The sequence below is a fragment of the Canis lupus genome, chromosome 11 (genome assembly GCF_003254725.2).
Source record: "Canis lupus dingo isolate Sandy chromosome 11, ASM325472v2, whole genome shotgun sequence".
Taxonomy (NCBI): Eukaryota; Metazoa; Chordata; class Mammalia; order Carnivora; family Canidae; genus Canis; species Canis lupus.
In genome coordinates this window covers 40,299,935-40,326,533 of record NC_064253.1, presented here as the reverse complement: position 1 = coordinate 40,326,533, position 26,599 = coordinate 40,299,935, and the positions used below count along the sequence as shown (strand labels likewise).

Sequence of the window (26,599 nt, the reverse complement as noted above, 5' to 3'; positions counted from 1 at the left end):
CACATTTCAGCCCAAGTGTTGACCTGTTTAAGGGAAGTGGAGAGAGGAGAGGGATTTACCACACTTGACTGCAAATACAGGTCATTTGCTTCACATGATCGGTAGAATTTTTGTTTTCTTTAAACCAGGAAGTTTTCAGAACAAAATCCTTCATTGAACACATTATTCAATTCCCAAATTAACCTAGCAAACTAATTTCTCTTATTATATTCTTTTCTCAGGCTAGAATAACAAGACTTTAAAGGAGAAGTAACTTGCCCAAAGTAATGTAGCAAGCCATGGAGCCAGCAAATGCCAGAATAAAGATTCTCAACCAAATCTGCTTGACTCAAAATCATTCTAGACCTCACAAACCTGAACGACACTGTGCGGTATTTCTGCAAAATAATAATGGTAACAAGAATGATAATTTGCTCTGGCTTTCTTTATTCATGTTCACACACTGTCTGCAGCCTTGAATTAAAGAAAGAACATTTTCTCCCCCTGAACATTTCTTTCCTGAGAATTGAGGGGAACAGAATGGAGGAGGTGCGATGTAGAAATTCATAGCCAATAATACGTACTCATATTTAGAAGTTAAATCGATATTTTATATGTTAATGTTTCCCCAAGCATTTAGCTTTATTAAGTTGACCTCCTGCTTGTATAACTGTTTTCACTGCCTAATACAAAATAAAAATTGCTTGATGTTAAATATATATTCCCTCTTAAAACTTTAAAACCAGAGTTCTAAGCTTGGAGCTATTGAGAAAGATAAATACTTTAAAGAGATGTCCTGCTAGTAGTGCATAGGTGGGCTCAGAGTAAAGGTAAAACAATTCGTACTCACAGGCTGGGTCATCTGAGTTATCCTTGTTATGTCTACATGTATTGAGCTAAATAGATTATTAAATCAAAAAGCAGGTTACAAAATAACAAGTATAGTATCATCATATTTTCTATAAATAAAAAGGCACGGGGGTGCCTGGGTGGTGCAGTGAGTTAAGTGTCTGCTTTCGGCTCAGGTCATGATCCCAGGGTCCTGGGATCCAGTCCCATATTGGGCTCCCTGCTTAGCAGAGAGTCTGCTTCTCCCTCTTTCTTGTGCTCTCTTCTCTCTCTCTCAAATAAATAGATAAAATCTTTTTAAAAAATGTATGTAAAATGTTTGAAAAGAAATGCACTAAAATGTTCACAGTGGTGCTAATCTGAGTGACAGAATTTTCATTCTCTTTTTAAATTTTAAGTATTTCTTCCATGAATATGAATTCATTTTAAAATCAGGAAAAAATTAAATTATTTTATTTTTGAAATTTAAAAAAAGAACAATAAATATGGCTCCTTGTAGAGATTGTTTTAGGATACTTATCATCTGCAATAAATTAAGCCCCACCTCCAGTATGTATCAGAATCATCTGGAAGGCTTGTTAAAACACAGATGACATGGCTTCACCCCCAATGTTTCTGATCCAAAAAGTCTGTAATGGGGCCTAAGTGTTTGCATTTCTAACAATTTTCTAGGACTCCATATTACAAAGCATGCCTCTATTTCTTGATAGCCTTGGTAGACAGATAAAGGCCTAGTCTCCTTGAGGTTACTGATCTCATATTTTCCCACAATAGAGTCCTAGCTGAGAGATGGCTGGTAAGGATCATTTTTTTCTTTTCTATCACTGCATTTCCACAGCAGCAGAATTGATGGTCTTTCTCCTTCTTAAAGAAGCTGGATATAGAGACTGTAATATCCCAGTACACCCCATGACAGTAATTGCCTTCTCAGAAAAGTGATACAAACTAAATTTTTGTCTGGAAGGGTTTCCATTCCTCATGCCTGTGATTGTGTGAAGTCAAACCTACAACCATAACAATACCTGACTGGGTGAATAATATGATGTGAACCCAAAGGAAATCAAATCTCTGAAAGAGGATTCCAAGGTAAAAGATGGCAAACTGGTTCAGTAATCACTTCCATTGAGAAGTAAAGATGTTTGGTAAATACAGAGATTTGAGGGTCATTCTTGGAATTGCCTTTGGCAGAAATGAGGCATTTAGCCCAAGTTTTCTCCCCTGTATCCAATGATTGGATGTGGGGGATTAAAGGCTCAGACCCCTCACTCCACCTCTCAAGGGTCATTGCAGCTTCAGAGCCTCCTCCACCCTGGTTTTGACGAAAGCCACATTGTGACTGGCCCACAGCTCAGCTTTTCCTCTCTTCCACCTCCTGCCTTCTCTTCTCACATGTGTTGAACCCATAGCCCTCCTTAATAAATTCCTTGCATGGCAATTTTTGTCTCAGAGTCTGCTTTTGCAGCACCTGACTTCTAAAAGCATAACCTACCAACATTCCGTTTGGGGCCATAGAAAACCCAACTCACATATTGCCTTGGCCAGGTATGTATTCCTAATATGGGTTAATATCTTATTCTTGCTATTTATAACTCCTTAAAATTTCTCACTTCACAGAAAACCCTCAGAGTGTGATTTGTCTAAATCTGTTTGCCCCTCCAGAGCACAATTCCTATCACATCGTAAACCCACTGTACTATGATGGATTAATTCTCCTTCAACCAGAGTATGCCCTACTTCAGGGTAGGAAAATGGCTTCTTACCTCCTTGCCTCGTACATTCAAGTACATTCTTGAACACATAAAGGTACAATTTAAATATTGAATGAATAAAGAAATTTAAAATGGAACATAAACAGAAAGAAAATATATATGAATGACATATTGTCATGGTCCACATTATACATGTGAGAAAACACTCTAGCCAGGGATGAGGAAGTCTTGGTTATGAAGTTAAATTCTCATTTTTGTTTTTCAGTTTCTCTACTTTTCCAGGATGGACAATTTGGATAAGCTATTTCTTGCAGTAAGAAATAAAGTTATCTTTCTTTCTCTAATGAAAGGCTGGTTTTTATCCCTGTATGGTAAGTGTGCAATAAGACAAGGACATAATATGTAGGGCAGAAGTGTTGGTGGGAGCCTGTTTTTTAACTAATTATTCTGCTTATCTGAGAAAATCCTTTCCTGAACCCACTTTTCATAGGCATTTGGTCCTTGTCTGCTGCTGATGGTTAGTCATGCTTCCAATTGCCAATTAATATACAAACCACTGACACCAACCACAATATTTTCTATTTTTGGTTGAGTTAAAAAAATATAGTAGAAAAATGCAAAACAATACATGTAAATAGTGTATATGGCTCACTTTAATAGTTGTATAAAGTAGAATAGTCCTCCCATTTTTCTGTTCAAACACCACTTGTCTTATGATTGTCCAAAGTGGGTGACTGCTGAATTAGTTTTTCCACCTGCTATTAGTAGAGACTTGATGACTATTTTCCCTTGGTTTTTTGGCTTGTGTGCTTGAAACACTATGGGTAAGCAGAAGATAACCACCATGCAGTATCTAGAGACAAGAAACCAGAGTCACATTGCAACGATGCAGGTATGTGATCATAACATAAAAATGGTCCCATGGTTTTACCTTCAATGCAAGAATAATCCATCTTCTTAGAAGTATGGAAATCCATACAGCAAGTTTTAATCACTAACAGTAGAGATGTGTACCTCTTGGGAAGGGTGAAGCAAGGTTCAAGCAAAACAAAGAACAGGGTTACTCTTGACCCATAAATCACGTGACTTTTTCTACGTAAGAGATCTAAGTGCATATTGTTGTCATGAAACTTATTCCAAGCTTCAATATAAGCCTTACAATTAATAAGGTATTTCCCTGGGAGAAAACTTAATTATTTCCAAATAACATAAGTTCATGTGGGTTCTTGTCAGATGAACAAAGTGGTTATCACTGTGAATAAAAATACTTTTTATCGAAATTGAATTAATTTGAGAGCATCAAAATTGATTTCTTAGCTGGCATATTATTCAATATAGTGGACTTATTTTAGTAACAGCTCCTAATCTATTGTCACTCCTTGGGAGGAAGGTTTGAGTGGAAGAGAAAGAGGTTCAATGAAACTGGGAAGAAAATAAGTGTATTTCCAGAGCAAATTATGGGATTACATGAGAAATACCTTGAAGGATCTATTTGTGCCCACTGGAGAGAGAGGAAAAAGAGGATACACTCTCTGTGGGTGGCATAGGGTTCAGGAGCTGAAATAAAAATGTCCTCAAAATACCTCTGACTAAGTGGATTTCTACTATGTGTTGAAATTAGAAGGGTAAAGAGAGGTGTTTGGACATTTCAGGTTTCAGCTGTAACCCTATATGGGGAAATAGTCTCAGAAGACACTCAAACAAAGGTCCTGTGCAGAAAGGATATTAGAGATTTCACCAGAAGATTCATCTCTAAGTTTTAGGCAAAAAGTTCCTGGGAGCACTTGGGCCCATACCTAAGGCCTTACACATCAAAACCCACACATGGCACTATACACACATGGGGTAGAGTGCACTGTTCCAGAGGAAAGATTTCTTCCCTAAAGCATCTTAGATTGTTACATGCATCTAATGCCTGACATATTAAAAATAAACAAAACAAAACAAAAAAAACCCCACTAACTACCCTTCTTTCTCATAGCATTTTTTTTTAAATGGGGACATGACCCTTTTTTTTTAATTTTTATTTATTTATGATAGTCACAGAGAGAGAGAGAGAGAGGCAGAGACACAGGCAGAGGGAGAAGCAGGCTCCATGCACCAGGAGCCCAACGTGGGATTTGATCCTGGGTCTCCAGGATCGCGCCCTGAGCCAAAGGCAGGCGCCAAACCGCTGCGCCACCCAGGGATCCCTCTCATAGCATTTAGATACAGCATTATGAGTTGGGCCAAGAGTGATCCTGGTGTCACCACAATGGATTTATCAGAATTGGCTTTCTACTCCCAAGCTGGGTAATTGGACCTGGTTGTGGACATAACTATTTTTCCTCAGGATAGGTTCTTCTTAGAATGTTTGTTGCGATCTTATATAAATGTGAGCCCACTCTAAGACCCCTGTTAACCCACTCTAAAGTCCCTGACATAAGCCTACACTGGTATGAATCCAAAGGTATCAAATTAGGTATCTTCATTACTTACGAAAAAATGTAAAATATAATACATTATATAAATATGTTTAGACAATTCAGATGATGAGTCAAATCTTGGATATACATTCAATAAACTGTGAAACTCATACCTTGTGAGTGTGAAAAACACGTTTTTCAGTAAATAAATACACCCTTACCTGAATCCCAACTCTGCTCCAGCCCCCTTGCTTCCTCGGCTGGGTTCAGACTCAAGGGTAGGATCTGGGTAAGAAGGACACCTTAAAACTTCTGTACTGAATGAAAATATTGTTTCTGTTATGCCCAGAAAATAGAAGGAACTTTCCCTCAGAAGCTGTTGGAAGATAGCTAGTCACTGACAAAATACCAAGCCGTTGTAAGGCTTGTACCCTCTCTCTGAAGCACCAGCAGGTTTTCAGCCTTACAATACAGAGGATCTCATGTTGTTTGGGATGACCCCCAGTTGGAGAAACTCCTCACTGGGCTTCATCAGCAGGTGGTCAGCTGGAGATGTATTAGGGGCAGGAGAGGAGAAAGAAGAGGTCCCCCTCCTAAGCAGTGAGACACTAATACTGGAAAATAAGAGGATTTTCCAAGGAATAAGCTCTATGAAAGCAAAAGAATACAGCTGCTGGCTTGGGAGAATGTCAGGGTGAAATCAGGAGGGGCTCTCTTTCCACTAAAAAATTTGCTGAAGGGCAGCCCAGGTAGCTCAGTGGGCAGCCCAGGTGGCTCAGCGGTTTAGCGCTGCCTTCAGCCTAAGGCGTAATCCTAGAGACCTGGGATCGAGCCCCACGTCGGCTCCCTGCATGGAGCCTGCTGCTCCCTCTACCTGTGTCTCCGCCTCCCTCTCTCTCTCTCTGTTTTTCATGAATGAATAAATAAAATCTTTAAAAAATAATAAATAAATAAATAAATAAATAAATAAATAAATAAATAAATTGCTGAAAAGTTAAGGAAATAAGGACAATTGTCCTCTGGTGTCTCTTTGCTAAGAAGTATATTGGAATGCCTGGGTGCTGGTTAAGAAAAAAAAAAAAAGCTTTATCTGTGTTCATTAAGGATGAACATAACATGGTGCTATGTTAATTAACTAGATGCACTAAGGTATGTTGATACCCAAAGTTACTTTATTTCTTCTTGTTGACACACGGAGTAAACCATTCTAGTGACTGATGTTATTCTGTCCCCTAGTGGTTCAAATTGAAAATCCCTGTTTGGTTACATTCCAGGAAAATAGCCTAAGGTAGGATCTTTATGAAATTCTCCCCTTAAAAAGGAAAGTAAGGCAAAAAAGAAAAACAACATGGAAAACTTGATGTATATATGTCATCAAATAATCAGAGAAGAAATATTTTGATCTCATTGTATTTCAGATTTCCATTGTTTGAGCCATTATGTCATTCAAAAGTTTTCAGAACTGCAACATTTCCACTTGATTTTAAGCATTCACAACCAAAGGTGGAGTTCAACAGAGGCTTCTCCATGCGATTTTCTGAACAGAGTACCATCCCTTCAAGCATTAAGAGAGTAAGATTTCTTGAAGGCAGAAAAAAGGGATTATGCTGTGTGTCCAAACATAAATAAAATTGACAAAGTCTTAATAATCTAAGTGCTTTTTATACACTATGTCCTCTGAAGGCACTAGGATCTTTGCTGCTTTAGCTCAATAGTTTTCATCTAGTTCACGCAAACACACACACAGACACACATGCACACACGTATGAATGACACAGAATGGCTTCTGAACCAGCTAACCCAGGTTCTCCCAGGGCTCATATATGTTTCAACCAAGGTCATTTGTTGGTCTTCTACTTAGTCAAATGACACTGATCATAGCCGCCATTCTCCAGCCTGTTCTCGTGACTTGGTGTTCTCCTGTACTAAGCATTGTCTCACTTAGGGTGGATATGGTTTGTAAACACATGTGCTATTTCATGGTGCTTCCTAAACCTCAGCTTGCCTGAACAGATTTCCACCTTTCTTTTGTAGATATGACCGAAGGAATAGTTTAAATAAGAAGCAGTACCAGAGGGATCCCTGGGTGGCACAGCGGTTTAGCGCCTGCCTTTGGCCCAGGGCGCGATCCTGGAGACCCGGGATCGAATCCCACATCGGGCTCTCGGTGCATGGAGCCTGCTTCTCCCTCTGCCTGTGTCTCTGCCTCTCTCTCTCTTTCTCTCTCACTCTGTGCCTATCATAAGTAAATAATTTAAAAAAAAAGAAGCAGTACCAGAATAAGATCAATATACATCAGATGTGAGCTCTGAGGTCTATGACTCAAGCTGTGCTGTTTTCTTATGAACAGTCTCCATTTCTAGTTCTTGTCTATAAAAGCATGTCCATGTTCCCAAACTGTTACTGTAAAAATAGGGGCTTCTCATTCTTTGGCTTATTTCAGCTAAAGGCCAGTAAACAGCTTTGGGGGCATATATGAGGAGGTTGGGAGAGGGGGATTATACTTACTATTGACACATCTATATTTTAGTAAGCGGAAAAAGCGTACTCAGAAATGTTCTGTAAGTCAAAATATACCCATCAATAAGAAATTTTCTCTTGGCGTGAATTTTAATTTAAAAAACTCAGTATTGGGATCCCTGGGTGGCGCAGCGGTTTGGCGCCTGCCTTTGGCCCAGGGCGCGATCCTGGATACCCGGGATCGAATCCCACGTCGGGCTCCCGGTGCATGGAGCCTGCTTCTCCCTCTGCCTGTGTCTCTGCCTCTCTCTCTCTCTCTGTGTGACTATCATAAATAAATAAATAAATTAAAAAAAATTAAAAAAAAACCCTCAGTATTGACTCATAATTCACAATCCTTGCAAATTAAGCCACCGGGCTTAAAGTTTACTCCATTCTTTCTGTCATTCCTTCTGCCCACATACTTACACCTTCCTCAAGATAATAATTACACATTTTACTTCAGGTAATATCCTATAGTTTGTATATATCAACACCAACCTGGGTAGGTCACATTATTTTAGTTCAAGGAAAAACACAGACATAGGATTCTTCACCCTTGGTGGCTGGGTCTCCTGCCCAAGGCACAAGTGAGCACACCCAGCATACCCTTGCTCTTTCGGATCCATTCTTCCTACCTCTTAGCCAAAAATATGCCCTCCTGTCCAACATAAAAATCCCACTGGCTTGTTTTAGCTCCTTTACAATTCTGCTTTTCTTTTCATGCAATGCATCATCCAGAACACACAGGATAAAGAATCAATCAGACAAATTCAAGGTTTTGTTTAGAGAGAGTCTCTAAGATAAGAAAGAGAGTGAATGAATTTTCCCATTTTAGTAATTTCTGTATATGTTGCTTACCTAATAAGCTTTTTTTCCCTTTTGCACTGTTATGTGCATGTGTTATTTTTATGTGTTGTTACAATGAATGAATGAATGAATGAATGAATACAAATAAATCAACAAGAGTGTCAGTATCTTGGCAGGAGTGGTAGTGATTAAGCACTTCACATGTACTGACATACTTTTGAGGGCCACTACTTGTAGATGCTGAATCCAGGAGATTTTTCTAGTAGACAGCCCATGTTCCCCAGGATTTCAGAGTCTGAAGGGAAGCCTGCCTGTGCTACAGCAACTCTGGTCTGGTATAAGAGAAGCCTCTCAGGTGGCTGTAGCATTCTTGGAGTTGTCATAATAAGCCATCTATTTCTGCCTGTGAGTTCAATCACCACCTTCAAATAGACACAATAACAGGCTTAAAGCTCTCTTAGAACTAGATTATTTTGCTACAGCATTCAGGTCAGGAACCTGAAGATTCTCCCTCATTCCAAGAACTTAATGTGTCTATTGGTCCTGAACGAAAATGCTTCACTGAGATTCTCCCCCAGAATCATTCTGGGAAATACAGGTATTCCTTGTTTCTTGTTTAGGTCTCTCCTGGAAAAAATTCACCTCTCTTGCACTTTGTGTTTGCATGGACTTAGATGCAAAAAAAATTGAACATATGAACACATAACTTTGTTATTCAAAATTGCATGCATTGTAACAAAATAAAGTTCTGCATTGTAATGAAACATTGCTCTATAAAATATAAATACCACATGCAAAAGAATATATGTTAAAAATTTTTTAACCTGTCAGAAAATTTATATTTCTCTGCTTTTAAGGTCACCATTGTTGATTCCAGGCTTCAGTTTTCAGTTGGGAGAGCACCTTCTCAAATGCATGACTCCCCGGACTTTGTACAAATCATTTGTCACCGCTTTGTGAGAGCCTACTTCTCTTCCTTTTTTCCCTAATTTTCTTTACAGGTTTCTTATTGAAGAGAAAGCACCTGCTGGTTTACCGCTGTGACAATTTCTTAAACACGGAGATGTTAAGCCACGTTTTTCTTGAAGTAACACCTTATTTGTCTCCTCCATTTCACAAACATGCTTGCAGAGATAATATTCTATACACAGTATCCCTAATTCTCATTCTTGTGTTTCCTCTTCCACCTACTTCCATCTGGATCCTGTCCCATCAGTTCCTCGCAAGTCACCAGTGGCGTCTGTTTGCAGATACCCTGAGACAGATCATCTGCAGCTGCCCTGCAAGCACCACTCTGGCCTTCTTCCCTGTAGGAGACTCTCTCCCCATGTGTCCTCCCCCCCACCCCGTGTGTCATTCCCACTGTGCTGGCCACTCCCCTCAATGCCCTTGTCAGACTCTCCTGTGCCTGACCTTACAATGTTGAGGGTCTGCAGGAGGAGCACATGTAGGTCCTCGTCTCATTGTGCTCTCTATGTAGAAGTGACGACCTCCACTCCCATGTCTCATTCCCAGATATGCAATAAGGAATCCCAAATTGACACCTTCCTCATGGCATTTTTCTAAATTCCAGAACCACATTCCCAACTGCCAGTAAGACTTCATCATTTATATGTCTCCCAGGCACCTTAGAAAGGACATCTAATATTATTTTTCCTTTCTAGCATTATTTCTAGCTAAAGTTTCTTGTGTCAGGGGCCTGGGTGGCTCAGTCGGTTAGGCATCTGACTCTTGATTTTGGCTCAGGTCACCATCTCAGGATTCTGAGATCTAGCCCCAAATCAGGCTCTGTGCCGGGTGTGGAACCTCTGGAGGTTCCCTCTCTCCCTCTCCTTCTGACCCTACCGACCCCTCCCTCTCTAAAAAAAATAAAAAATAAAAGTAAAGTTTCTTGTGTAAGAACATTATTTTCCTTTGCTTCTCTTTGTAGTTTTAACAGAACTGAAGTAAGATAAACATTAGTACCATTTTTATGTCTCCTTCTGTGTCAGACTAAGTATCAACACAATAGGAACTACATGTGCTTTATTTACCTCTAAGCGTTTTTTTTTTCTTTTTAAATAAAGATTTATTTACTTATTTATTTGGGATAGGGAGGGACAGAGGGAGAGGGAGGAATCTCAAGCAGACTCTCTGCTGAGCATGGAGCCTGACCTGGGGCTTAATCTCATGACCCTGAGATCATGACCTGAGCTAAAATCAAGAGTTTGATGCTTAACTGAATGAGACACTCAGGCACTTCTTTTTTCATTTTTTTTTAAAGGATTTTATTTGTAAGTAATCTCTACACCCACCATGGGGATTGAACTCACAGTCCTGAGACCAACAGTTGCCTCTCTACTGACAGAGCGGCTAGGCCCCAATTCACCTCTACTTCTTGACTACATTACACATTTTTCATTTAGATGTTCTATTTTGACATATACTCTGAATGGAAGGAATTAGTAAATAAATTTTACTATCTATTCTTCAATAACATTTACAAAACTATTTGGACTTTGGTTTTAGAACAAAGAATTCAAGAAGTTTTCTTTATTTTTTTAAGAAGTTTTCTTTAATAAGTATTTAATATATAAAACAAAAGTGCAAATTTAATAACATGGAAAGTGAATATGTTTTCTAAATTTTAATGCAGTGTAAAGATGAACAGTTCATTATATATAATTTCTGAATTCTATAAGCATGATAGATGAAACAAGAAATGAATAAGTAAGTAAAAATAAATACAAGAAACAAACCATTAGGGTAGTCATCTCTTAGGGATTGATGGTTCTGAGGCTGGAGTTTTTACATATTCTTGCTTCATACTATTCACAAAATATTTGTTGAGATAAATTCTATAACATCTCTACTAAAGCAGGAATGGGAGCCTCTTGCAGTCCCCGACGTTCGTGCGGGGGAGATACGGCACATCCATCAGCCACAGTCCTGTCACAGGGAGCCCACGTCTCCATCCTTAGTCCTTTATTTTTTTTATTGGATTTCAATTTGCCAACATATAGAATAACACCCAGTGCTCATCCCATCTAGTGCCCCCCTCAATGCCCGTCACCCAGTCACCCCCACCCCCTGCCCACCTCCCCTTCCACTATCCCTTGTTCATTTCCCAGAGTTAGGAGTCTCTCATGTTCTGTCTCCCTGTTATATTTCCCACTCATTTTCTCTCCTTTCCTCTTTATTCCCTTTCACTATTTTTTATATTCCCCAAATGAATGAGACCATATAATGTTTGTCCTTTTCCGATTGACTTATTTCACTCAGCATAATACCCTCCAGTTCCATCCACATCGAAGTAAATGGTGGGTATTTGTCGTTTCTAATGGCTGAGGAATATTCCATTGTATACATAGACCACATCTTCTTTATCCATTCATCTTTCGATGGACACCAAGGCTCCTTCCACAGTTTGGCTATTGTGGACATTGCTGCTAGAAACATCGGGGTGCAGGTGTCCCGGCATTTTACTGCATCTGTATCTTTGGGGTAAATCCCCAGCAGTGCAATTGCTGGGTCGTAGGGCAGGTCTATTTTTAACTCTTTGAGGAACCTCCACACAGTTTTCCAGAGTGGCTGTACCAGTTCACATTCCCACCAACAGTGCAAGAGGGTTCCCTTTTCTCCGCATCCTCTCCAACATTTGTTGTTTCCTGTCTTGTTAATGTTCCCCATTCTCACTGGTGTGAGGTGGTATCTCATTGTGGTTTTGATTTGTATTTCCCTGATGGCAAGTGATGCGGAGCATTTTCTCCTGTGCTTGTTGGCCATGTCTGTGTCTTCCTCTGTGAGATTTCCGTTTATGTCTTTTGCCCATTTCATGATTGGATTGTTTGTTTCTTTGGTGTTGAGTTTAATAAGTTCTTTATAGATCTTGGAAACTAGCCCTTTATCTGATATGTCATTTGCAAATATCTTCTCCCATTCTGTAGGTTGTCTTTTAGTTTTGTTGACTGTATCCTTTGCTGTGCAAAAGCTTCTTATCTTGAAGTCCCAATAGTTCATTTTTGCTTTTGTTTCTCTTGCCTTCATGGATGTCCATCCTTAGTCCTAACCTGTCTTACAAGTTTGCCCCAGAAGACAAGGATCTCCTGCTTTGCGCCCTGCTGCTTCCCTGCCAGGTAGAGACGCAGGTAGAGACGCAGGTCCCAGAAGGGCCTCTTGGGGCCGGGTGGGGCCTGCGCTCCCGCGCCCCCGCCTGCAGCCCCCAGCCCCCAGCCCCCAGGCGCCCAGCGCTGCCAGCTGCGGGTGAGGCCGGAGCGCGGTGCGTCCCGGGGGCGCCTCCAGGGCCCGGGGCGCGGCTGCGGAGGCGGGCGGTCTGCGGGAGCAGCGCGCGCTGGCCCCGGGCGGCCTGGGCCCCGGGGAGCCGGCCGCCCTCCGCCACGTCCCGGGGATCTGCAGGCTTCTCTGTCCTGCGGGCACACGAAAAGGGACAGGGGACAGGCTCCTCGTTTGGCCCAGAGGCACGACGTGCTCCCTGCTGCCGGCGCCTGGCTCCGGGCAGGGCCCCGGGTGGGCGGCAGCAGGGCGGGCAGCAGGGGGCGCGGGGGCCGGCGCGGCGAGGGGCTGCGGGCCTGGCTGAGCGGGGGCGTCCGCGGGGGCCGGGGCCTGGCTCTGGACAGGCAGCCGGAGCAGGGCTTTCAAAGACGGAACACAGACGTTTTCATTTTGTACCCTCTGCTTTTACTTCCCTATTGTGGTTTTCATTTACATTTTCTATTATCTAAGAAGACGTCATCATCGATCCAAAGGAATAGTTTTGCAATAGAAGTTGGTTTTCCCAGTGAACTCCCGAGGCGGCCGTCCGCGTGGATACCCACCCGTTACACGCGAAACATCTCTGTGGTGCAGGTTTGCAAGGACTCGGACACATGCACCTGCGCAAACATCCGTTTTAGTATATGAACATTGGTCTTCTCTGTCTGAGGAACAAACCCTGGCCTTGCTCCTGGACTCAGTTTTCACCCTCCTTTCCTTACACAGGGGGGCAGGCTCCTTCGGCCCTATGGAATTCGTATCTTGGTATCTTGTTAGGTACTGACCAGACCATGTATGATGGTAGTCTTTTAAAACATTTGCCATAGGAAAAGTTCAATAAAGAAAAATAATGATAAACTGATTAAATGCAAAGAATGTTTTATTATATAGCCACCACGTAAAGGTGCAAATAATATTATATGAAAAAATATAAATATTATAAAATTTACATAAATAAATATATAAATACATAAATATACATCAGCATGGTCATCTGTAGCCACTAGTGCTTGTAGAGTTGACATGGATTGCTTAATATTTTTGAAAACTCTTGACAAATTGATTTTGTTCATGTCACCGTTACAGCAGAAATGAGTTTGACACAGCAGAACAGGGTAAGTGTGATATCATTTGTCAGAGGGAATCATTTCCATGTTGAACCTGGTCTCATTCCTTCCTCCTGATTCTTTCTTGCAAGATTGTCGAGGAGAAGAAGGATCTCCCGATTTCTGCTCGGACCATCTCCCAGGCACACGGGCTGTGGTTCCTGTCTTGCAGGTAGAGGGAGATCCTTTGGAAGTAGGTCCTCAGGGTGGAGTCCTCATGCATGAGGGGGGTCTCGGCCAGCCCCGCCTCCTGCAGGGGACAGGCCTCCAGGTCATCCAGCTGCTCAGAGAGCCCCGAGCACAGTTCCTCCAGGAGAGTCATGTTCCAAGGAGCAGAGGATGTGTCCGGGCAGAAGAGGTGGAAGACCTTCTGGGTCATCACGTGGACCACAGAGAGGGCCTGCACCTCCTGGAGCCGCTGGCCATCAAACAGCTCCTTGGGGAAGGCAAAGTCATTGGTGTAGTGGTCACAAGAGCCGGCAGAGAGTCTCCTCATCTGTCCCAGGAGCGTCAGGACCCTCCAGTTGCGCAGGCCGTGGGTGTCGGGCAGGTGGCAAGCCAGACAGCACAGGGAGTGGCAGCTGAGCAGCACCAGGGCCACCGAGAAGGAGCAGGGCAGGGCCATCGGGGATCCTGCAGGGGCTGTGGGCCTGGCTGCGCTGGGCAAGTGTGGGAACCGCGGCTCCAGCTTCTCTGAGCATCTTCCCTTGTGCGTGGGGCTTAAGTAGGGAATAGAAGAGTTTTCAATTTCTGAACATCTCCCTCACTTTCTACTTCTGCTTTTCCTTTCCTTTATGCACTTTCTACTTGGGTTAGAGCATGGGTTTTTCAACCATTTATTATTTTATTGCCTCTTTTCTTAAGAGTCTTTGATTATTTATGTAATGGAACCTTCCATGAAAACTTAGTAACACAGATATACAGTATATATATTTATGCTGTGTTTATACCCCTGCTTTATACATAAAAAAAGAAAGTATAAATTTTGCTGTTTATTCAACTGGGGTGTAGAATGACTAAAAATTTAACCCTGAAAGTTAAATTTGGGGGTACTGATGCTTCACTGGATAACTAGATTTGATTAGCAACTTCTAATTTTTACTCACCCAATTGAAATATAAAAAGTACATATGCAAATTAACAATTTCTAGAAAGACATAATAATGATGTCAATGTACTTAAATATTTAGAATCACTTCCAATTACTAAAGCAATTGAAAAAGTAATTTCTTTACTTAACATTTGTTTTTAATGTGTTGAATTAATGTGGCTTTGAAGAGAAAATAATTTTTGACTTCCCCTCCTACCAGATTCTCATCAAGTTATTTTCAAAATAATTTTTTCTCTTTAGCCCTAGATAGAATTACTGATATGTGGAATAAAGTTAGCAGAATTCAATCATACCATATAACCTATTTGTATTAAATTTCCAAATCCCACCTCACAAGGAGGCTCAAATATCAGCAATGTCGTCTAGATAGACAATGGCAGCTCACAAGTATGCAAAACACCTCTGCCAGTGTGACTTTCAGATCCAGGAAATGATGGAGAGCAAGTCCTCCAATTCTAGATTATTCTTGTTAGCCCTAGGTTTGTGACTCTCTCTTGCAGACATTTTGTGTATCTTCCACAAATTCCATGCTTCATGAATGATGCCCAGTAAAATCCAATGAGAGACAATAAATACTGAGGACTAAGGTTTTGTTAGACCCCTAAAAGGCTGGGCTTCAGAGTACCACAAACCTTGTAATGCTAAAGATTTGTTCACAACCCTAAAACTACTTGTTACACCTTGGAAGCAATTGTAATGATAATGGGAGAGACTATGAAGATACAGAAGCAGAAAGGATGTGAAACATGTAGCAATCTGCTCACTTTTGCTGTGAACATACCTTCTCTTTTTAGAAAGTGTATTTTTGTAAAAGGTCATAAAAGCCACTATGATTGGCTTATTATACTTGCAGAGTCAGTTAATTCCAGAAAAAGAGACTTTTTTTACTCTGGAGGAAAAATCTCCAACCAGCAGACAGATTTATACAAAGAACATAAGCCGCCTTTCCACCCTTGCTCACTGTGTTAGTCCCCTGGAGCCACGAGGGGGCACTCATCCCTTGTAAATATAGTGCAGGGCCACCGAACACCAGTCTCCTGCTTCTGTTTCCTTTTTACTACAGCTACACTTACATTTCTGCACCAGGGACATTCCCTTTGGTCCAAAAATAGTCACCAGGAGAAAGAAGAGAACAATTCTTCTCCTACGAGAGTTTCCAAAAAACCTAGAAATTTCAAACAACTTTTGCTCTTACTTGGTGGCTTTGTAATGGGAAATACCATTGCCAGAGAGAAACCGCAACGGAAAAGGAAGCAGCTGTGTGAATGGGCAGGAGACGCTCTTAAGAAGTAAACAAGGAGAGCAGAACTCACTGGGGGTTTCTACACTGGGTGGGGCGGGGGGAGGGAAACTGTAATTCGGGAGGGAAAGGATGGGGTCTAGGGAAATAGGGAGGAAGGGAGAATGTACTGTATCAGAATGTACAGGGGATATGTACCTATATATAGTGCATATGTACATTATTGTGGATATAATAACATACAAATGATGACCCACCTGTTCTCATTTGGGTATTTAGACCATCAGCAGTTTTAGTTGCTTATAGAGAGAAGGCTAGGAGAAGCTCATTATTCTCTTATTGATTTCTATGAAAAAAAGAAGAAAACAGTCATCATCTGTTAAACTCTCACTCAATGGAAGATGTGCTACTTTGCTATTTTGACAACAACTCTTGGAATATTCCTATCCTACTTTACATTTGAGGAAACTGAGTTTCAGAGAGCTCAAGAGTGTTTCTCAGGAGGAAACAACTAGATTCGTAGCAGAATCCAGAAGCAGTGCTCAATCCTATAGCACATGTCATAAATTACTCCTTAAGGCTCATCTTGGGAAATTCTCAAGCTTCTCTTCTTCCATCCTTTCTGAAGATCGATCTTCCCTGGTTGTGTCCCACCTACACCAGCTGCACTATCTCTGTGCCCCTTGCAGGCTCTTCTTCTTTTTCTCAGCCTCAAAAGTTGAAGGATCTCCTGAGCTTCAGGGCATCTTCTCATTTCATACTCAACTCAGAAGGAAGGACATTCAGTCCTGTGCCTCGATGTTCAAATATGCAACCAACCATTGCAATTTAATGTTTCCAGGAAGTACGCAGTTGGAGATCCCAGATTCACATAGGCCTCTACCAGTGGGAAGTCTGCTCTCCCCCCTTCCTGACCTCCCTCATTCAAGCTCCTGCTGAAAGGAATCCTGTCCTCTACCTCTCATTCTACCATGAAACAAAATTGGGATTCATTAGGCTTGATGGCTGCTTTTAGATCTCTTGCATCTTCCACATGGAAAGCTCCAAATCTGGCTTTGCATTTCCTTTTTTCACCTCCATATTCTCAGAAGTATAACAACCTAACTTAGAAATAGACTGTTCACTGTTGGAAAAGTGAATGACTGTGTTGAATTACCCATGGATTCTTCAGGGTGGGTTGCAACTTCAGGCTACTTCTTCTCTTTAGAATAATGAAATCAAAAAGTCATCTGAGGAAGAATATCATAAATTAACCAAGAAAATAATTTGACAAAAGGCAAAGGTGGACATACTTTGTTATATCTGAACATACTATAAAGTGAACGTATTATGTGAACAAAATTATTATTTCATTTTTTAAACCTATCTCAGAAATGGTAGGTACTCTGGCATAGATTATGCGAAAAATGCATATATGAATACATTGACCCCTGAGTACATTGGTCACATTTATTTTAAATTCTGGGTCTGATAATCCCTAAATTTCTAGTATATCCGAGTCTAGTTCTGATGCACATTCAATCTCTTCTAACTGTAGTTTTCACCCAATGTATGATGTGTAAGTGTTTGTGGATAGACAAACAGGATGTACGTGGGTAAAAGGAACCACAGAAAATTGGCCTTTAGGTTTGTTGCAGCCAAGCTGTCAGAGGCTACATTCCTCTGGTGTCCCTGCTTCTGTGTCCCCTAGAGACTTCTTGAGGAATGTCAGACACTGGCTGTCCTTTTCAGTTGTAGTCCCAGTATTATATGGGAATCCTGTTGATGTGCTGATAGGTATGGAGAAAGAGCTATAGAAAGCTCTATAAACCCAGATTTCAGGGTCACGCTCTAAGTGAGCTTGTGCTCCTGGCTGTGTCATTCTCAAGAGCTCCTCAGCTTTTCTGTCACCCTGCTGGGAAGACAGGAGAGTTACAGTGGCTTGGGATCCTGATAGCCCTTGCCCCAGGTCAATTAGGCTCTGGAAGGTTTCCCTGAGGAAAGGCCTTTGGTAAGGAGAAGTGGAGACTAGGAGTATTTCAGAGTGATTACTTCTCCCCTCCCGCTGCTGGAAAAGCCATCAGATTTTTCTCTGATGTACAGAGGGGGAGCCTAGTGGGGATTCTGAAGGCAAAGCTCACAAACCTGTGGGCCTCACTAGGTCTGGAGCCCCGGAGCTTGTAACTTTCAAGGTGGAGGACACAGAGCCTGAAACAAGCTTCAGTTCCAGATTGTGTTCCTACCAGTACCTGCTCCTGGTAAGGTGTGGTTCTCTGTATCCTCCTCTTCCTCCAGTTCCCAGGGAGAGGCTGGCCTTGTGAGCTCAACTGGGAATGGATCTAAGAAGGGCTGTTGTTTTCCAATTGTCTTGCATTTTGTCGTTGTTGTTGCTGCTGTGAGGTCAGGACTAAGTTTCTAACTGGTTACGTGTTGAACAAGACACCCAAGGATCCTGGGATATGTGAACATGAGAACGACCTCCTGTAACTGTCTCCAAGGGAGGGATGCCCTTACACAGACTCATTTCCACAGAAGCACTGTGACCTCGGATTGAGTCATTTAGCTCAGTGCATTCTATGACTGAAGCAGAAAGAGAGTCCTTAGAAAGACTGAACACATGGGCATGTGACCTGGTGCTGTAGTAAAGAAGATCATTTCCAGGTCCCTTTCCCACTTTCTTCCTTTCTCAATTTTCCCTTTCCTACTTTCCTCATTTTAGTAGGAAGAGAAGTATCTCATGATTTGGACTCAGACACCTGCCCAGGACAGTCGCTCTGTTTCTCTCTGTCAGATGGAGAGGGAATCATGGCCCTCAACCCCAGGGGAGACTCTGGGCTCCCAAGGCAGGCAGCACACAGGTGTCGGGGCTTCCAGTGCCCCCTGGAGCCCCAGTGGAGTGTGGCCAGCAGGGCCGGGGCCAGGCAGCACATAGGGGTGGAAGGAGCGAAGGGGTGAAGGTGTGCTGGAGGGTCTCCTGGAGGACAGAGGTGGCCCGGACCCCCTGGAACTGGTGGCCACCCACCATGTCCCAGGGGAGATGTCCCTCGTCAGGAGAAGGGACACAGCTTCCTCCTCTGTGTCAGAGGCAGCAGGTCTCCGTGTGAAGCCGCCCGGCTGGGACATAGGTCACAGCCCAGAGGGGAGCTGTTGCCACATGGAACCAGCAGGTGTCCGCAGGGGGACCTGGGGCTCCCGGGAGCCTGGGTGAGCAGTGAGGGGGTGACATGGCCACCAGTTCCTCTCAAGGTCTTTCTATACAAGTCTCTTAAAGAGAACACGGTACTTTTCATTTGTAGAATGTTCCTGTACACTTCTTAGGCCTTATAATCTTCGTTTGCTTTTCTTTACCTATGCTTTACGTGAGTTCGAATAGATAGGAAGACATCACCCACTTATTATTTTTTCATTTTTTCATTGAGTCTTATCTGCCCAACACTTGAGATGTTTCTATGTAAATGGAGTCAAAGTTTTCGAATGAGAAAAAAGTTCGTGTTACCGTCACACGTGTGCGGCTTGTTCTTGCTCCGACAACATTGCACCTCTGCTCCGGGTCCAGTTAGCTACCATGTGGTGTGATGGTAGCTTCAGGTGCACAACATAGTGATTCAGCAGTTGCAGGCATCGCCCGCTGCTCATGGCAAGTGCCCTCCCCAATCCCAGTCACCTGTTTCCCCCATCCCCCTACCCCCTCCCCTCTGGTAACCATCATCCTTCTCTATATTAAGAATCTGTTTCTAGGTTTACCTCTTCCTCCCCCAGGAACCCACTGTGCTCCTTTGTTTTGCTTCTGAAATTCCACAAATGAGTGGGATCATAGTCTACTTGTCTTTCCCTGACTGACTTATTTCGCTTAGCACAATCCTCTCTAGCTCCATCTTGCAAATGGCAAGATTTCATTCTGTTTTATGGCTGAGAAATCCAGATTCCTTCCCATTTCATCTGGAGTTCAGTACCAAAATAGCGAAGTAAAAATGGAAACAGGAAAGGCCTGTACCATTAGTTTCCATCGCTTTCAATGCTTCATTTTTTTTTTCCTCCACTGAGCTTTCCTAGAAAGCTGTCATCGCATTTGGATGCACTGGGGCAACAGGAAGACAAAGGCCATCTGACCATGATGGAAGTGACCACACTGAGGTGACTCCCAGGTGAGAGAAGGACATCGGCAGCTCTTCTCCTCTCTGACCACCTTCCACCCACTCCTCCTGTGGCTTCTGCTTGTGGATTCCACCAAAGCAGCTCCCCCTATGGCCAGGTCCATCTCCCCGCCCCCTCTCCCCCCACTGTGCTGGATGGTTAAAGTCCACAGAGCAGCTTACTGACCTTCCACACAGTGCTGATCAAAACAATAGATACTAACAAATAAAGAATATGATTGCAAGTAATGACATATGGCATGATGCAAAATAAATGCAATATTAACATGGTTTGTTAGTACATCGGATTCATGAATCTATCCAGAGACACAAAAAAAGGGAAAATTCTGCTAAAAAATACACATATTTTTCCATTTCCATTGCATTTTCCTGTTACATTTCAGAAGGCAGATCTCTCAAAACTGTCACTAGCTTCTCTTCTGTTCTTCACCCTTCCTCCTCTTCCAATATGGTTTCTGGTGATTAATTCGGTCAAACTAACTCTCACCCAGGTCACTACACCCTGCACTTCCCAGCCTCCTGGGCACTTTCCATTCACCTTCTGCAATGAGGCAATTCCTTGAAGCCTTTTTAGGCTTTAAAATAGACTCTTTAAAGAAAAAGATTTATTTGTTTTAGAGAGAAAGAGAAAATGCAGTGGCAGAGGAAGAGGGAGAGTCTCAAGCAGATTGTACATCAAGTGCATAACCTGACTGGGGGGGCTCAATACCACAACCCTGAGATCATGACCTGATCTGAAATCGAGTCAGACGTTTAACCAACTGTGCCACCCAGACACCCCAACTAGACTCTTACCCAACATTTACTCTTATCCTACTGCCTAGGGCCATTCCAACTTGGTTTCCAGTATCACTCTTTTCTCCTCTAACCAGTGGAGGTTTGAGGAATCCATCTTAAGTCCTTTTCTCATTCTAGGCTTTCTTCCCGTGAGAGTACTTCTATTCCTGGGCTTTAATTTAATGGAATGGCTTGTAAATGGAAGACTCAAATATCCATTTTTTTTTAATTTTTTTTTATTTATTTATGATAGTCACACAGAGAGAGAGAGAGAGAAAGAGAGAGGCAGAGACATAGGCAGAGGGAGAAGCAGGCTCCATGCACCAGGAGCCCGATGTGGGATTCGATCCCGGGTCTCCAGAATCGCGCCCTGGGCCAAAGGCAGGCGCTAAACCGCTGCGCCACCCAGGGATCCCTCAAATATCCATTTTTTGAAGAATATTTGCACTGAGACATCTACCAGCCTGATATGGAAGGTATCTAGTGCTTTTGATTTTACTTCTGGGTATGTCTGCTTCCTTTTCTGCTTACAGAATTCCTATTTGCCCTTCTTATTATTATGCCTTTGAACAAAACTGATATTACTTCACTATGATTATTGTGGAAGGTTGGTTTTCCTACACACTCAAAGATACAGAAGGGGATTGGATCTTTTATGTTCGCCTTTACCCTGAAGATCACATACAAACTGGCATTTGTGAAGTCTATGGCTTTACTTATACTGTGAATAACAAAATAATGAATGAGTTGTACCATCCATTCTTTCATCAGGTTATATTCAGAATTCTTTAAATAAAAAACAAATAAAAGTTTTTGTATATAAAATTTAATGAACAAAAAAATAAAAAATTGAAAAAATAGAAAGCATCTCCACTCCCCCTGAATCACAGAGTGAGGGTACACCTACTAGTATACAAAGAGAACCCAGTTAATCTATAAATAGTTATAAATAAATAAATAAATAAATAAATAAATAAATAAATAAATAGTAAAGTAGAGAGATGGGCAAGGTTATGTGAAAGTAAGCGGTGTTTGTCGACTTGACTTGATGGTGCTGCCCCGTCCTGAACACGTTGGACACCCGATTGCCTTCGTGTCACCGTGACGGCAGGCGTGAGCTTCTCTGAGGCGGCAGGACACGTGCAAGTGTGCTCTGATCAGTCAGGGAATGTCATTTCCGTGCGGACCCGGGCGGGTCTCATTTCCTCCTCCTGATTCTTTCTTGCAAGATTGTCGAGGAGAAGAAGGATCTCCCGATTTCTGCTCGGACCATCTCCCAGGCACACGGGCTGTGGTTCCTGTCTTGCAGGTAGAGGGAGATCCTTTGGAAGTAGGTCCTCAGGGTGGAGTCCTCATGCATGAGGGGGGTCTCGGCCAGCCCCGCCTCCTGCAGGGGACAGGCCTCCAGGTCATCCAGCTGCTCAGAGAGCCCCGAGCACAGTTCCTCCAGGAGAGTCATGTTCCAAGGAGCAGAGGACGTGTCCGGGCAGAAGAGGTGGAAGACCTTCTGGGTCATCACGTGGACCACAGAGAGGGCCTGCGCCTCCTGGAGCCGCTGGCCATCAAACAGCTCCTTGGGGAAGGCAAAGTCATTGGTGTAGTGGTCACAAGAGCCGGCGGAGAGTCTCCTCATCTGTCCCAGGAGCATCAGGACCCTCCAGTTGCGCAGGCCGTGGGTGTCGGGCAGGTGGCAAGCCAGACAGCACAGGGAGTGGCAGCTGAGCAGCACCAGGGCCACCGAGAAGGAGCAGGGCAGGGCCATCGGGGATCCTGCAGGGGCTGTGGGCCTGGCTGCGCTGGGCAAGTGTGGGAACCGCGGCTTCAGCTTCTCTGAGCATCTTCCCTCGTGTGTGGGGCTTAAGTAGGCAACAGACGCGTTTTCCATTTCTGAACGTCTCCCTCACTTTCTACTTCTCTTTTTGCTTTCCTTTATGATGCACTTTCGACTGGCTCTAGAGCACTGTTTCCCAACTACATGGGCGTGCTTGTCATGACTGCCCTTGCCTCCAGAGTCTTCTGGATTGTTTTTTCATGCATCATCCAGAAAAGTTCAGAACCGGATGCAGTGTCTCTAGAGCACAGTGTATGTACTATGCTTCCATTTGAACTTTGGACATACACAACAAAGTGTAAATCTTGCTCTTTTTATTGTTAACTCAACGCAGGCAGGGTTAAGAAAGACTAAAAATTTTTAACTTAAATTTAAAGTTTAAAGCTTTTGATGTGTAAATGTATACCTAAAGTTGAATAGAAACCTATATTTACTTATAGAATTTGTAATATAATACATAACGCACATATACAAATTAATAATTTCTACGAAGACATAATAATGAGTTCAATGTACTTAAATATTTAAAATGATTTAAAATGCTAATAGGGTTGAAAAGTTAAATTTATTTAGTTGACATTTGTTTTTAGTGTACTGAATTTTACTGTTGCCTCAGTAAGAATGTAATTTCTTACTTCACCTGCTACTAGATACTCATCAAGGTATTTTCAAAAATATTTTTCTGTTTCACACTATATATAATTACTGATGTGCTGAATACAGTTTGTATATTTAAATAATAATATATAATCTATTTGTATTTAATTCCATAAGCCTACATCATATGAAGGCTCAGACAGAAGCAATATCCACAAGGCAGCCAATGACAGCTCACAAGTCAGCAAAGGCCACTTTCCAAGTGTGACTTGGAAATCTAGGAAAGAATGGAGACAAAGTCCTCCAATCACAGGGGCCTGTTATTACAGGTTTGTCGCGCTCATCTTGCAGACATTTCAGGTCTCTTCCACAAATTCAACATCCATGTTTTTTGTGTGATACTCAAGAAAACCCAAAGAGAGATAACAAATACTAAGGAAGAAATTTTTTGTTGGACCGCTCCAAGGTTGAGCATTAGAGATGCACAGACCATTGTAATATTGAAGACTAGTTCACAGCCTTCAGGGCTTGGAAGCTCTATAACAGTTGTTCCCTCTGGTAGGGGAATATTGATTTTCAGGAACACTATGCAAATACAGAACCAAGGATATCAGAGAAATCTCTATCTCGTCCTCAATTTTCCTGTGAAATTAACTGCTCTTAGAATATTCTTTAGTTTTGGAGAAAGAGAGAGACAGGGAGAGAAAGAGAGCATGAGCAGGGGAGGAGAGGGAGTAGCAGATGCCCCATTGAGCAGGAGCCCATTGAGGGGCTCCATCCCAGGATGCTGGCATCATGACCCCAGCCAAAGACAGACGCCTAATGGAATGAGACACTTAGGCACCCCAGGGAGAAAGAATCCTAAGCAGACTCTGTGCTAGTGGGGAGCCTGATGTGGGTGGGGCTCCATCCTACCACCCTGAGATGAGGATCTGAGCTGAAGCTGACTTGGATACTTACCCAAACTGGCCAACCAGACTCTCCACATAATTGTTCTTTGGAAAACTATGTTTTCCAAGAATATATATAAAAGCTAAGGAAATTGGCTTATTACACTACTGGAATAAGTTCTTTCTGAGAAAAACCCTTTTTTTCCTCTGGAGAAAAATCATCCAGCAGGAGCAGCCTGATGCAGAGAACACAACCCAGGTGCCCAGACCTGGTCACTATCTTAGTCCATCACTGGCTGTAGGGGACAGTCTCCTGTTGTAAATAATTGGACAGGCCACAGAGTTAAACCATCCTGCTTTCTATTTCCTTTTTGCTACAGCCACTGTCCCATCATTGTAACAGGGATGTTCCCTCATGTCCAAAAATAGTCATCAGGAGAAAAAGGAGAGAACAAGGCTTCTCATAGGAGAGTTTCCAAAAAGCATAGAACTGTCACAAACTCTTGGTTTCAGTTAGTTGCTTTGTACTTGGAAGTAAAATTGCCAGACAGAACCCACAAGGGAATCAATTTTAAGTCCTATTCTCATTCCGTACTCTCTACATGTGACCACTTCCATTTCTGGCCTTTAAGTTAATGGAATGGCTTGTAAATGGCAGACTCAAATGTCCATTTTCTTAAGAGTATTTACACTTGGATGTTACCAGTCAAATGTGGGAAATATCTAGTGCTTTTCATTTTATTTCCTATCATTTCTGCTTCCAGTTTCTACTGGGAGATTCCATTTTTTCCCTTTTCATATTATAACACTTAACATAACTGATACTAACGAAATAGGATTATTGTTTCGAGGTTGGTTATCCTACTAAACTCAAAGATACAGACAGAAGATTGGATTTATGTCCAGATTTATCCTGAAAACTACATATAAACTGACCTTAAGGATTCTATTTTTTTATTTAGGATGTAAATAAGGTAATAATGAAGAGGTCCTGGGTGGCTCAGTCAGAAAGTGTCTGCTTTTAGCTCAGGTCATAGTCCCAGGGTCTAAGGATTGAGGCCTTGGTCAGGCTCCCTGCTTTATCCTCTGCCCCGCTGCCCCACTTGTGCTCTCTCTTGCTATCTCTCTCTCCAATAAATAAAATCTTTAAAAAGCTTTTTTTAAAAATAAGATAATAGTGAGTGAATTGTACAATCCATTCTTCCATTAGGTTATAATTAGACATGCTTTCTCTTTAAATAAGAAACAAATATAAGAATTTTTCATAGAAGAATTTAATGAACAAAAAATTAAAAATTAAGTAAGTATAAAGTATATACCTTTTCTCTTAACCACAAAGTGAAGGTACAGCTAATATTACACAAACAAAATATTATACAATATTTTATATAATATTGGGAAGGTGTAGCCAATATTATGCAAACAAAAATAATTTAAATATTATAAATAGTTAAATAGATAGATCTTCATGGTCAATTGAATCAACTAGGCCTTGTAGAGTTGACATGATGTCACTTAATACTCCTGAAAACACTTGACAGATTGATTTCCCTCATGTTACCATTACTACAGAAATGAGAGTCTTTGACATGACAAAACAGGATAAAGTGTGCTCTGATCAGTCAGGAGATTCATTTCCGTGGGGACCCAGGCGGGTCTCATTTCCTCCTCCTGATTCTTTCTTGCAAGGTTGTCGAGGAGAAGAAGGATCTCCCGATTTCTGCTCGGACCATCTCCCAGGCACACGGGCTGTGGTTCTTGTCTTGCAGGTAGAGGGAGATCCTTTGGAAGTAGATCCTCAGGGTGGAGTCCTCATGCATGAGGGGGGTCTCGGCCAGCCCCGCCTCCTGCAGGGGACAGGCCTCCAGGTCATCCAGCTGCTCAGAGAGCCCCGAGCACAGTTCCTCCAGGAGAGTCATGTTCCAAGGAGCAGAGGACGTGTCCGGGCAGAAGAGGTGGAAGACCTTCTGGGTCATCACAAGATCCAGCTTGCCACCTGTCTCCTCTTCCATCCACTGAGGAGACTTGTACACAGCAGAGACCAGCCTGCCCTGTGTCTCATTCCGGGAGCTGACCCCCACGGACCAGTGACTAGCCTACCGAGTGCCCCATCCCCATAAACGGAAAATTTGGTGTACTAGAAGTGGCAGGACCACACTTTATTCTGGAGCTTTGGTCCTTTGCAGAACTGACCATCCATCTCTTAAAAGCAATTCCAGCATCCTGGAATTGCCACTAGGGGACATCCATCCAGTAGTGGAAAAGAGAGAGTTAGAAACCTAACATGTATTCTAATAGGAAAGCATGGGGTAAATGGAATATGCTGTTTATGGAGAGAATGTCCCAGAGATGAGTCACCAGTTGGTCACCTTTCCCTTCTGGAGTGTCTTGGTTTCATCCAGCAGCAGTCTA

The 26,599-nt window shown here is 42.4% G+C and overlaps 4 protein-coding genes across 15 annotated transcripts in view; 1 reads left to right on the top strand and 3 right to left on the bottom strand.

Moving 5' to 3' along the window:
- Nucleotides 1–10,137, top strand: part of LOC112650105 (uncharacterized) — a 69,997-nt gene extending 59,860 nt beyond the window's left edge. For 5 of the 12 annotated variants that reach the window (XR_007414030.1, XR_007414023.1, XR_004803718.2 and 2 more), the window contains exon 2: nucleotides 222–10,137. The gene's annotated coding sequence lies outside the window, so the exon portion shown is untranslated. The remainder of the gene's footprint in view (nucleotides 1–221) is intronic. The other 7 variants (XR_007414033.1, XR_007414032.1, XR_007414028.1 and 4 more) reach the window with 7 other exon arrangements.
- Nucleotides 10,138–13,669: 3,532 nt separating this feature from the next.
- Nucleotides 13,670–14,340, bottom strand: LOC112650509 (interferon alpha-1/2-like). The gene has a single exon (XM_025433264.3). The coding sequence runs from the start codon at nucleotides 14,231–14,233 to the stop codon at nucleotides 13,670–13,672; it is 564 nt and encodes a 187-aa protein (XP_025289049.1). The 5' UTR covers nucleotides 14,234–14,340.
- A 7,727-nt stretch (nucleotides 14,341–22,067) lies between these two features.
- On the bottom strand, nucleotides 22,068–22,631 carry LOC112650347 (interferon alpha-1/2-like). Its single transcript, XM_025433098.3, has one exon. The coding sequence runs from the start codon at nucleotides 22,629–22,631 to the stop codon at nucleotides 22,068–22,070; it is 564 nt and encodes a 187-aa protein (XP_025288883.2).
- Nucleotides 22,632–25,845: 3,214 nt separating this feature from the next.
- Nucleotides 25,846–26,199, bottom strand: LOC112650394 (interferon alpha-1/2-like). The gene has a single exon (XM_025433118.1). It carries the CDS (start codon nucleotides 26,197–26,199, stop codon nucleotides 25,846–25,848), a length of 354 nt encoding a protein of 117 aa, XP_025288903.1.
- Nucleotides 26,200–26,599: the final 400 nt, after the last annotated feature.

What these genes read in the sequence shown, in the direction of transcription:
- LOC112650394 (XM_025433118.1), bottom strand. Translation starts at nt 26,199, where the DNA reads ATGGAAGAGGAGACAGGTGGCAAGCTGGATCTTGTGATGACCCAGAAG.
- LOC112650347 (XM_025433098.3), bottom strand. Translation starts at nt 22,631, where the DNA reads ATGGCCCTGCCCTGCTCCTTCTCGGTGGCCCTGGTGCTGCTCAGCTGC.
- LOC112650509 (XM_025433264.3), bottom strand. Translation starts at nt 14,233, where the DNA reads ATGGCCCTGCCCTGCTCCTTCTCGGTGGCCCTGGTGCTGCTCAGCTGC.